This window comes from Primulina tabacum, chromosome 4 (genome assembly GCF_025594145.1).
Source record: "Primulina tabacum isolate GXHZ01 chromosome 4, ASM2559414v2, whole genome shotgun sequence".
NCBI lineage: Eukaryota > Viridiplantae > Streptophyta > Magnoliopsida > Lamiales > Gesneriaceae > Primulina > Primulina tabacum.
Genome location: NC_134553.1, coordinates 13,461,698 through 13,475,149, shown reverse-complemented (window position 1 = coordinate 13,475,149; position 13,452 = coordinate 13,461,698). Strand labels below are relative to the sequence as shown.

The following is a 13,452-nucleotide window of genomic DNA, read 5'->3' as shown; positions in this document are numbered from 1 at the left end:
TCACTCGAATGGCTTTCAGAACCAGAAGATTCAGAACTTGAGTCTGCCCATTTGGACTTACTTTCTTCTGCAACCATTGCCTTCTTGTCTCTTCTGGTCTTTTTATCATTGCGTTTGACACCCTTCTTCCTCTGGTCATCCTTCTTTGGTTTTGGACAATCAGCAATGAAGTGTCCAACTTTTCCACAGTTAAAGCATGCCATATCACTAGGTGATGATTCCTTTTTGAAATTGCGGTTGGGACTTTGAAATGTTCTATGATTCTTTCTCATGAATCTGGAAAACTTCTTAACAAATAATGACATTGCGTCATTGCTTATCTGTTCAGCACTTCTCTCAGAAGTGTTCTCTAAAGCAGTAGCAGAAGATGAACTTGGAGCAACTATAGTAGTAGAGTTAACAGTAGCTGCGAGAGCTTTGGTTGGTGGATTTGCTAAGGGCTCTTCTCCACTTCGAACTTCAAGTTCAAACTCATATGCCTTTAAATCCGAGAACAAGTCGTGTAGTTCTAACTTGTTGAGATCCTTGAAAGCTCTCATTGCCATTGTTTTGACATCTCATTCTCTGGGTAGACCTCTCATTACCTTTAATGCAATTTCTCTATTGCCAAAGTCTTTCCCAAGAGCTGAGAGTTCATTGACGAGGCTGCTGAATTGGTCATCAAATTCATTCATAGTTTCTCCAGCCCTCATCTTCATATTCTCAAACTTCTGCATGGCTACAGACAGTTTGTTTTCCTTTGTTTCTTCGTTTCTTTCACAGATCTGAATTAATTTTTCCCAGATTTCCTTTGCAGTATGGCACATCTTGATTTTGCTGAAGGTATTTTTGTCGAGTGTCTTGTATAAAATGTCCTTCGCAACGTTGTCAAGATTGGCTTTCTTCTTGTCCTCACTTGTCCATTCATATCTTGGTTTTTCAAGCATCTGAGGTGCACCTTCGGTGATAGCAATAGCTGAATTTGGCTTTAAGATCTTTAATGGACCATCAGTGATGACATACCACATGTCATCATCTGGAGCCGCAAGATGAGCGTGCATTCTGATTTTCCAATCATCGAAATCTTCTTTTGAGAACATTGGAACTTTGCTAAAATGAGCCATGTCTATTAAATATTTTTCAGAACAAGAATAACTCTGCTCTGATACCACTTCTTGAGGATCGGGTTGAGTTTAGAAGGGGGGTTGAATAAACTCAATGGCCAACTTATTAAATTCTTTCGAATGATGTGCTAAAATCTTGTTAGAGATTTTAACGATTCTTGTTCAAGTATAAAGACCAGCAGATCACAAGATAATGTGCGAAAAACGATCTGTTGGTTAGTGGATGAAAAATAATAAAGCCGAAAAGCAGTAGATAGCACAAGGTTTGTTTCTGGAAGTTCGAAGATGAATCTTCTACGTCTCCCCTTCTTCTGTTTCCAGAAGGTATCACTAAAAGACTTTGGTGAATACAGCACAACAATTGTACACACCCACTTCAACAGGACTTACCCTTCGCCTGTTGAAACTCTTAGCTTTACAACTCAACTTCTTGAATGATCTTAAGTTCTGGAAAAGACTCTTTTCCAGTTACAAATTCTTCTATCAATGAAATAGTGAAGTGAATAGTTTGAGAAGATATAACGAAAAATAGCTAGCACAATATGATCTCAATGATAAAGAGTATGCAATGAAGCGTGTGCTGCTTTTTCAGTGTTTGAGATCTTTAGATAACTGAAAGTTCTAACAATGCTCGAATGATGTTTTTCAATTCAGATTTTTGTTCAATGCTACGTGCTACTTCACGAAATCCTTCATCTCCATATATAGGCTCTATTCAACGTTCAAAAACCGAACGGTTCTTTTCTTTTTGGTGGTTCAGCTTTATTGCTTAAAATGGACCCTGCAGAATACATCAAAAGTAATCAGTCGCAGTTCATACCAAAAATGGTATACCGTCTTAAATGTTCTTGTATAGCATTTAATGGCATTTAATAAAGCAATAAATGCTGGTATCACGTTAATAGATCAACAGTAATATTTAGAGACTTTGAGATACGCAAGATTCTGTTAGTGTATATTTCGAATTTTGTATCCTTCTAGTTCTGGTTTTAGCTAAGAAATTATTTAAGCAGGTTTTAGCGCGATATAAGTACTTCTGGTTTACAACATCTACTGGTTCTACTGGTTCTACTGGTTTTGAACTAATCCAACATCTACTGGTTCTACTGGTTTTGTACTTAATCCAACATCTACTGGTTTTTCCTTAGCATCTCCACAATAAATTTAATTCTAACATATATTTTAGTAAATCAAATATATATTATTAATTAATTAACCTGGTTATCATATTATATATTTATGATTGTTTATAAACGAAGATTCTAATAAAAATAGTAAATAAAAAATGTAGAATAATTTGTAAATTAGTAGGACCAGCAAAAAGATTTCTACTTCGTTTATGATTGTGTGAAAATGTTTATAGAATTTATGGATTTTTAAATTTTAATGTGACATTGATTTGAAATAATAGGGTCCACATGTAAAAATTTATTATTTTAGTCCCTTATTAAGAATTCCTATAATAAAAACAAAAAAGTGGCATGGTTTAGTTTTTTTTAATATATATTTCAAATTACGTTGTAGTCCTTAATTTTGTTTATAATTATAAGATTATTTTAATTAATTATAAAATTTTCAAATCATAATATAAATTATTTTCAAATCATAATATAAATTTTCGTTATTTTTTATAATTATGATATTATTTTTATTTTAAAAAAATTATATGAACAAGTGCCAACACTAGTAATTATAATGTTAGATGCTTCTTTCCACTGAAGATATCAAAAGTCAACCCTTCCTTTTTCTCTACCATTACTTTCCCCCTACTTGAAATTTTTAAATTTTTCCCACTTTCCATTATCATGTAATAATGCATATCTCCATTTCTATCATGTAAATTATTTTAATTAATGAGAGCAAATAGCCTATTAGAGTAATTAATGTGAAATTAGTCAATAAACTTTATTTAAATTTTATTTATCAAAAGTTTTTATCTAATTACAGCAGATGATTTATTTTAGAGTTTAAAAAAATTAATTTGTATTCCATCTCATTTTATAAAGTTATGATATGTGTTTATTGTGAAGGAAACAAATTATAGGTCTAATGTTTTCAAAGGATCTTGACTCTCATAATCCTAAACACAAAAACTTTTGTGTGTGGCAAATTATGTACGGAGATTTGATAATACAAAAAACCGTTGTTCAACTTTTTGACAACATGAAACAGTTTTATCAATGACGATTATTATATTTACGTGGAGGATAATTCTCTTTCGAGTCAGATTCACGTGAGTTGAATTTATGATTTGTATTTTATTTAATTATTTTCAAGTAAAATGATATGAAATATGAAAAGAACAATTATATTTTATCATATTTAATGTTGGAATTCATAAAAGATATATAAATTACTAAAAATAAAATAAAAACTATTTGTTTTGTTATTCACCATGAAGTAATCCACACGACAAGTTCCCGTGAGCCCCTCCGCAGCATATAAATACATATGTGTGTACTGTACAAAATGCCAAAGGTTGGAGTCGGAGGCGCACGATAGGAAGTCGTCATCATCACCTCAACAGTACATATGAATGTGTTTGACTTTCAGCTGAAAAGTTATATTCTGATAGTGATTTGCATCCAACAAAATCTCTCATTCAAACAAATTCCATTTTCTGGGTAAAAGAAGAAAATTCTCAGAATCAATGGAGGGTCTGCCCCCGGGTTACCGCCCCAACGTCGGCGTCTGTCTCATCAATGATGATAATATGGTAAGAAACTTGAGTGTTCGTTACTTCTGTGAGAAGAAAAAAAATTGGTTTTTGTTCTGATCTTGTTGAGTTTCTTGTTTCGTTTCCGTGAATTAAAAAAAAAATTATTTTCACTGGGTTTTATTCGATTTATGAGTGTAATCGAATGGTGGCGAATCTTTTACATGTATATTTCTCGTTGAATAACTTCTAAGCAAGAATTTGTATTATTTTTCTTCTTTTTCATAAAAATCAACCTTGTACTTCTACTTGTTAATTCTTCGATAGCGATGGAAAAGCCTTTCTGGCTTATGGTTTCGCTTGTGTTTGCTATTGTACTTTTGAAGTTTTAGAAGAGCAACTTTAAATGTTTTTTTAATGTTAATTCGCTGTAATGTGCTGGAGTGCCGCCTGTTCTCTCTCTTCTTTGTTTAGTTCCATGGATGAATTTAAATGGGAATATCTTAAATTTAATAGCATTTTTAGCTTTTTGAACCACTCAAGGACAAGTATGAAACAGTTTGTCTACAGTAATAAACTAAAATAGATGATACAAGATAATGCAAAAATTCGTTATCACTGAGTATCAATGTTATCAAGTTTTTTCCTTTTAGCCAGGATTTGGGCTATTTGGTTTGATAATCCACAATTTTAGTGATATAACTGTTAATAGATGTTTCTCCGTCAGGAAAATGTAGTGATTTTGTTGCTAAAACATTTGTTATTGGCTTCCAGGTGTTCGTGGCTTCTAGATTGAATGTTCCGGGAGCATGGCAGATGCCTCAGGTGCTGCATTGTTTGTTTGATAGATTATGACCTGTTGCTTCTATGTTATACATCTCATTCGTCCTCAATCAGTCATGTTTAACTTTGGATTTGACATCCAAATCTTTCTTATTTCTGTACCATTCGAGGTTTTTTTAATGTTCTTCGTTTCTTGCTTTTTGATTGCTATATGTGCGGAAAGAGTTGGGTTTATGATCATAGATTTATTCATAATTAATAAAGCCCCAAGAAGCAGCCTGGAACTCAAGGCTTGGTCCTTGCGCCTAGACCAAGCCGAGGCACAATCCTCCTGTGAAGTGCGTGCCTCGGTTGTGAATAATCTACATTGGAACTCTTCAGAGGCTTATTGGAAGAATTGGCATCCCAAACTGAAATGAAATCCCTTTTGGACTACGATCTGTTTTATTGATATTTAATAGTTTGGAATTCGATTTTATAATAATATGTTTTCGTGCTCTTCTCTTTGACAAGGTGTGTGTCTTGTCTTGAGCCTTGCTCCTACCCATGCGCTTTATTGTTCGCTCTGCCTCTAATTACCATAATCACTCTAAAAACAAGTAGATGAGATGGATTGTGCGCTTGCATCTCTAACGGGTCATCGTAGATATACATTTTCAACATTTTGCTCCTCTAAGCAGATAGCTTTGACTTTGATGTTCAGGGTGGTATTGAAGAAGGCGAGGACCCAAAGTCTGCTGCAATCAGAGAATTAAAGGAAGAAACAGGAGTAGTATCTGCAGAAATAATAGCTGAGGTCGGTCGGTCTGTCTGTCTGTTTGATGAAGTTTCTTTATAATCAATCAAAATTTTGCCGAATATATAGTTTTCAACCAGCATTACACAACAGACAATCATTAAGCATATTCGAATTTAACGATATTCAGGTTCCGGAATGGTTGACGTATGATTTCCCACCAGCTGTGAAAGCAAAAGTGAATCGTCTTTGGGGCGGAGAATGGCATGGGCAGGCTCAAAAATGGTCAGTGTATGCTTTCCTACAATAATTACGGAAAAAACAAGAATATGTTCCCATCATGTGTTGGAATATATATTTCTTTTGGAGCAATGTTTGCCCATAAGACGCACCGCCGCATCCATGGATGCTAGACATTGATTAGAACACTAATGCCCCTGCAAAATATTTGCCAGTTTAGGATTAATTCTTAGAATTTGATGTTAGAGATCCTTTTGAGCTTTATGGCCTAGGTTAGGCAAAAGTTTGAATGGGAATAACCGCGTAGCATTGAGTTACCCACTTAAATATTTTCTATTATGATCAACTCTGTGTTAGATCGTTCGTGATTGATTCATCACATATAGTTTTTGAAACGTCCACTACTCGTTTTCTTTAAAAGTACTAAATTATTTTTTTCTAGTCTCGGCCGAAACATCCCAAATACACACACACACACACACACACACACACACACACACATATATATATATATATACTTTAAAATACTTTGCACCATTTTAAAAATGAAACAACCAACTATATTTGAAAAATCCAAACAAAAGAGTACAGAGCATAAAATAATCAAATGTTTACCAAACCTAAACTTAGCAATATTTCAAAATAAAGCCAATTCTAACAACATCTCAAAAACCATCAAAAGCATAATAAAAGTCGTAAAAATCTCTAACATAAACTTAAAATCATAAATGCGGAAAAACTAGCGTTGGTCCTTGGGTTATGTGCACCTTCAGTCTAGCAAGATCAACCATCAAGACCTCCACTAACATCAACATTATACTCACCTGCATCGATCACACCTAGTGACTCTAAAGACTCAGCAAACCATAATCTTGATAACAAATAATACGTATACAATCATATACAACAGTGAAAATAATTTTACGTAAAATAACTTTTTCATATCATCATAAACTTATTCATATTCATCATAAACATATTCGTATTCATCATATTCATATACGTATTCATTTTCTTTGAATTCAGATCGTTAATTATGACTTTCGTATTCGTATTCGTATTGGGCGATGGATCCATATACATGTAACCACAGTACTGGGCGGCGGGGACATCAGCGACACTCTCACCCATCAACTAAGCCTTGGCCTACGTATTAACATATCATCGTATCAGCGTATTAGTCACAATTACTTCACTTCCTTCAACATTTCGTATTTTCATCACTTATAAAAATTAAACATGCAACATGTCTTTTAACGTTATCGTTCATCATAAAATTCCATAAACATGCAAAATAATCATATTAACATATAAACAGCGTCCAGGACACTGCCATGAAATTTACTAATTTTCGGGTGTAAAATTACCGTTTTACCCCTAGACGTAAAATTTCATGTTTTTGACATTTTCTTAATTCCGTTGACTCTACACCATCCCAAATAATTATTTAAGCTTACATTAATTTTCTCGTATTTTTATTTAGCTTAAATCGATGACTTTCAATTTAATCTTTAATTATAACATATTACTGCGGTTTAATCCCGGATTAAATTAAAATTTATTATAAAATTCCCAAACTTGAAACTTAGACTTTTAATATTTATTTAGCCCTCGTGAACCATGACTCGACCCCCAGTTGAGCCATTTTTCGAATTTTAGTTCAAAGGAGACCCTAACTCGAACCACCTAAGGAACTTATGAGCCAACTTACGTTTTCTATGAGCCATGCACAAACCATCCTAAACCAACTTCGAACCAGAACCTCTATGGACCCTTAGAACCCTTAGGACTCGCCCCCAAGCTCAAAACCGAAGCCATAAATCAGAACATGCCATGGCCGAGAGACCCTCATGCGATAGGACTCTATGTTCACGCCTAGGACTCTAGCCACTGGACCAGCCCCGAGCCCAGACCCTTGTGCACCCTCTTAGGACCCTAAGGACCTAACCTAGCCCAGCCCGAAGCCCCCTAGCCGAGCCAACCAACCCTGCGCGCCTGCACACATGCGCGACTCATCACTGTTGCTCTCGGGTGGAGTCCTAGCTTTCTAGGACTCCTTCCCAGCCACTTGTCTCGAGTCCTAGCATGGCTAGGACTCCCTCCCTGACCCAAGCACGACCCTAGTCCAGCCCTGGTCTAGCCAAAGCCAAGTCATGGACCTTAAACCCTTGAACCCGAGCACCTATGACACAACAACCCAATTTCGGTTCCAGCATGTTATCAACTCGTGTGCAGCTTGCTTCATGTGTCCTAGGACTCCCTAACTCGTGTAAAAACGACACTTGATCAATCCCTAATCATGGCAGCCTCTTCATGAAGATAATAATCATGTTTTGGAACATAAAATCATGAGTTTAGCACATGTATATGCATAATTACGAAAATATCAATGAAGAAATCATGCTTTCCATACAAACGTAATTCAAATCATAATACGATGTGATAGACGAGGAAAATGAGATGTATGGCGTGCCTTTGCGTTATTAATGCACGAATTTTCGTTGACGAATCAAAGAACGACGACGAGGGGACGTTGGCTGAATTTTTCTTTGCAATTTTCGAAACTTCCCTTGCTTTCCTTGTGTGTGCCGTGAGTTTGAGAGAAAAGTAAGAGTCCTTGCAATTGTTGGGTTGGGGGAGGCGTGAGAATGGTTTGTTATGGGGTGGTTTTGTATTTTAAATACTAAATAAAACACTAATCATAGTTTAGGCCAATTAACAAGGTTAGTTAGGCCCAAAAGCCCATTAGTAATTTATAAAATTATTTTGTTTAATAAAATTTGTGAAATTATTAGCCGGGTTGTCAAAATATTTGTATTTTTGTTGAAAATCGTATACCGATAAAAATTATGTTCCGACGTATAAAATCACCTCAAAACTCCTTATTTTCAAATATAAGAAAAAGCATCAACCTTATTTTAAATAATTAAAACCAATTATTAAATAAAAACATTTTCTATTTTTCAGCTCTCGGTCTCTGTTCCTCGCTCGCAACCCGAATGACCTTTAAAATAAATTTTAATGCCTTTATGGTGAAAAATACATTTAAACATGTAAATATGCACATCATAATTAATTTATGAACTTGAAGCAATTAAAATACATAAGAAGTTGATAATTTTGCATGCGTGTGGTTCATGTAGACCTTCGAATTTTCGGGACGTTACAGTTTTACAAAACATGGAATTCGATAGTTAAGACTGTTCAGAAGCTGATCAAAGACTTTATACAAATCTCAGAGTCGAAATATTTAGCACTGGCGATAACTTTGTCGATTCCACAGGTTTCTTATGAGATTCGGAGGTGATGAGATCGAAATTAACTTGGCAACTGGTGAAACCGACCCTGAATTCTCAGAATGGAAATGGGCTCTCCCCGAAGAAGCCGTCGAGCAGGTATTTTTCAAACTTTTATCTTGGTCATTACCTATCTTAAGAATAAAATATATAAGCCAACTTTAACAAATCTGTGTGTAAACTATGCCTATTTCAGGCAGTGGATTACAAGAGACCAACATACGAGGAAGTCATGAAAACCTTCCATCCTCACCTCAGTGCTGGAAGAGCTACAAAATGCTATTCAACTAAGTGGTGAACAAATAGTATCTATGATTTGCACCTTTTTTCTTTCTTTTTTCAATTTAAATTATATCCCCCAAGTTTGGCTTTTAATACCTAAAAATACTATAGCTTTACATTTAGAATAAACTTGAGGGGTGTTGATAGGGGTAGTGTGAGAAATATCATATGATTCTGTATATGGTCCTAAATTCATGAGCTACATTAGTATTTTATCGTTTCTTCTTTTTATGTTTTTATCATGTATTGGACTTGTAAATGCACATGTGACTGAGTCTAAAGTTGTGATTTGGTTGTTAAATTACCGGAATTGTGTTGAACAAACTCCAATGTATTGAAATTATTTCTTTGCTCAAGGTCATCACAAGAACAATCTTAATTTCATAAAAGATTAGCCAATGGACAATTCTTGTAGTCACTCTGTGTCGGTAATAACGACTTTTATTCAATGACATGTGAGTCTGTAGTTGTTATCTTTCGAGATACACTGAATAAACATAGGAACTAACGTAATATTTCCTTGTAACTTTTCGCGAGAAGTGTGTTAACTTTAAAAATTAAGCTTAGAATCAACATGAAACCGCGTCTACCTTGAAAGCGATATCAATCTGGTAGAAATTATCACTAGTAGCCAAATTTATAAGCCACGGCATATGCAGAAATATAGAGAGGTAACAGATCAGAATTTTTTTTCTCTTGTAATAATCAAGTAATTCAAACCAAACGCAACATAAAGCATAAATCTTCAAACCGCTAAAACATCTTAATTTGTTTGTGTAGACTTTTCGATGGATGGACAAATTTCACTTGACAAATCGCAAGTTGAGAATTCCCCAAGTATTATCAGGCCACGCTTTCTCCTTGGCCTTCATCAGCACCACTCTTCCCAAAGCAATCCATCCCTGCCACGACATCCTCTTATCCCATGGACTCTCCCAGTCCATAATTAATCGCAGCCCTCTCTCTGCCGCTGCCTCCGCCGCCTTGATCCCCTTCATCCCCAAATAAACTTGTCCCAAGACTATATAAGCTTCACCTACAAAAGGGTTCTTCTCCACTTATTCCTACAGCAACTCCTCCACTTTCATCCACAGTCCAGGCTTCCCATCAGCTGGCCACAAAGATAGGACGATATTGTTGCCGGTAAACTCGAGCCGACTGTCGGAACTTTCGAACAGCGTCTCCTGGAAACTAAACACTTGTTTACTCAAATATGCTATTTGTTAGAGTAGGTCTCCAACAAGCTAACTTCTTGCTTGAGTTTTATTGATTTTAATTTTAAAAAATATTTATTTTAATAATATTTTAAGGTATTATCCAATTATGTTATTTTTTTATCAGTATACTCATGCAAGCTGTATAAATAAAGTCCTTGAATATATAATAAATACCATGAGATCTGCATCTCAACAGTTAGATTATAAAACTTATTAGGAATTGTATTATATATTCTATGCAGGTTCATAGTTGAATCAGCCGCCTAAATTTAGGATAAATGTCGCTTGCACTTGAGACTTGCACCTGTGATGTAAACGCAATGTTTAATTGGTAAGGGCATGAAAATATCCATTCATACAGATGAGTGATCATTTGATGATTCACTAAACAACGATCTTTCGGACTATCCAAGTGGTTATCATTTGTCGAGTGGAATAGTCTGCGCTTATAGTTGTACATCATTAGTCCTTTGACCCGGGACGACGTAGAGGCTCTCCGTACTAGCATGTACTTTAATCTATTTACCGACTCCATTGAGAGTCATCAGATGGTGAGATAGGGTGAGTTTCGAAATACGTCGGAGCAAATACATTGTAAACGGAGATTCACTATTTGTCTATTGGTGAAGATATCCTATGTGATTTGATGTGTTAATAGTGCAAGAAATCTCTGGCCAGAGTAAGGTATGTGCATTTTTTTAAAGTGTTTCCTCAGTTGAACATATCATGTCACAATTATTTCTCAAAGATGCATCACATCGTTATCGAATTCATATGCAACTCTCGATATACCAGTGACTGCTGACATATTTGATGTGAACTATGTAGAACTCCCATGAATTCAGCTCATATTATTGGGGAGTCTCATGGAGACTGTCCATTAAGGTTAAACATTGATAAGTGGGCTCAACACGTAAAGAGAAAGGAGATCATATTATTTGGCCCTCCTCAAATGTGAGGCAATATTACATAATGGTTGCAAGATGTTGCAATTGGGCTCTACATTTTGAAAATTATGGTCGGCTGATATTATTCAGGATCATAATTTAGCAATTGGGCCCTGCGTACTTACCAAGGAAATTGGATTTCTCATTTTCATCTGAGAATTTCAAAATAGTGGGAGACAATTCATAAAAACAAAAATCCATATTTTATGTCTTATAAAATGTCTTAAAATAGTTAGTAACATTTATTATGTTTCCATTTCATTATATCTACGATGTCATCGCAAAATCCTCTATTTGTTATACTCGATCAAACAAGCAAACATGACATAAATACCACGGCTGGCTGAGAAATTTAAAAATCGTTTTAAACTATGAGAAAATAGCTTATGTCTTCAAGAAAGTTCCTTCAAAAGAGGCTGCTACCAACGTCTCTACTGAGGAATTAGCTAAGCTTGAGAAATGATGGAACAATGATCTACAAGCTAAGAGTTATATGATGGCTTCTATGTCAAATGAGTTGCAGAGGCAGTTTGAGGAAGTTGTGAATGCTGCTAACATTTATGGCCTCCTGCAAGAGTTATATGGTGAACAAACACTGAGGCACCCTACTGTCATAGAGCTCATGACATTACGCATGCGAGAAGAGGCGTCGGTCCATGAGCATCGTATGAGGATGATTGGCCTTATTGAGAAGTTTGTGAATTTCGACCTTGTTATTCCGAATGAATTGTCCAAGGACATTCTACAGTTGTCACTGCCATCGTCATTTGATGGGTTAGTGGTGAAATTCAATATGAACAAGTTGGAGGCCAGCCTTAAAGAGCTGATCAACATACTTACAAGTTATGAAGTCACCATAAAAAAGAAAAAACATGTTTTCCTCGTGGGCTCTTCGTCTGGGACAAAAAATGGCCCAAAAGAGAAGGAGAAGAAACTCAAAGAAAAACAAACCAAGTAAGAAGCATGATCCAAACACTTCTAAAGGGCCCACAAAGCTGATAAAGTAGAAGATTTTTTGTTCCACTGCAAGAATCCTAAACATCGAAAGCACAATTGTAGGGAATATCTAGCACAGAAAGGTTCTGACAACGGCCTGTTTTATGTTGAAATAAATGTCTCAATTAATTCACTTTCTTGGGTATTAGATACTGGATGTTGATATCATCTATGCAATAATTTGCAGGTGATGACAAGAAGTAGAAGGCTAAATAAATGTGAGACCTTCCTGAGGATAGACAATGGAGCAAGAGTTGCTGCAAAGACCATAAAAGACGTTTACTTGATATTAGACAATAAATTTAAATTGTTTTTGAAAGATATTTTATATGTTCCAGATTTGGTTAAAAATATTATTTACATTTCTATGTTTGATAAAAAATAGATTTTCTTGTTTATTCGCTAAATGTGTTTGCAATATTTACAAGAATGAATGTTTAGTTGGAAAAAAAAAAGAAATGCAAAACGATCTCTAACTTAAAAATAAAATATATTCCAACAAACCATGTTCAAGTAAACATGATATCAACAACAACAAACAAAAGAAAGCAATATATTCTTAATCAAGTACGCTTGTGACACGTTAAGTTAGGACATATTTCCCAAAGAATGATGCACAATCTAGTGTGATAGAGTCTGTTTGACTCGTCAGACATAAAATCTCTAGAGACATGTGAGTCCTTTCTGAAAAGAAAGATGACCAAAGCCCCTTTACTAGGGAAAGTGAACGTGCACATGATCTGTTGAATTTGATCCATACAGATATATGTGGCCCGCTAAGTGTTAGCACGGGATATGTCTAATCCTACTTCATTAACTTTACTGATGACTACTCGAGGTATATGTATGTATATTTAATGAAATACAAGTCTGAAGCCTTTGAAAGGTTCAAAAAATTCAGAGCTGAAGTAGATAAACAATTAGGAAATATTATTAAAACACTTCGATGTGATCGAGGTGGAGAATACTTAAGTAGTGAGTTCTAAGAATACCTTAAAGAGAATATGATTATCTCACAGTGGACTCCTATGCCACAACCCAATTGAATGGCGTGTCAGAACGTCGTAATCGAATATTGATGGACATGGTTCGATCTATGATGAGATTCATTGAATAGCCATCATCTCTTTGGGGATTTTCACTTGAAACAACGGCAAAGTTGGTGAACAAAGTCCATACAAAGACAATAGACAAAA

General features: G+C 35.2%; 2 protein-coding genes across 2 annotated transcripts; both read left to right on the top strand.

The window, feature by feature from the left end:
- The first annotated feature begins 3,591 nt into the window (after positions 1-3,591).
- LOC142543112 (nudix hydrolase 25-like) lies at positions 3,592-9,452 on the top strand. The gene is made up of 6 exons (XM_075650155.1): positions 3,592-3,819; positions 4,534-4,584; positions 5,246-5,338; positions 5,469-5,563; positions 8,802-8,913; positions 9,011-9,452. Exons 1-6 carry the CDS (start codon positions 3,754-3,756, stop codon positions 9,110-9,112), a joined length of 519 nt encoding a protein of 172 aa, XP_075506270.1. The 5' UTR covers positions 3,592-3,753; the 3' UTR covers positions 9,113-9,452.
- Positions 9,453-11,756: 2,304 nt separating this feature from the next.
- Positions 11,757-12,218, top strand: LOC142541848 (uncharacterized). The gene has a single exon (XM_075648301.1). It carries the CDS (start codon positions 11,757-11,759, stop codon positions 12,216-12,218), a length of 462 nt encoding a protein of 153 aa, XP_075504416.1.
- The last annotated feature ends 1,234 nt before the right edge of the window (positions 12,219-13,452 follow it).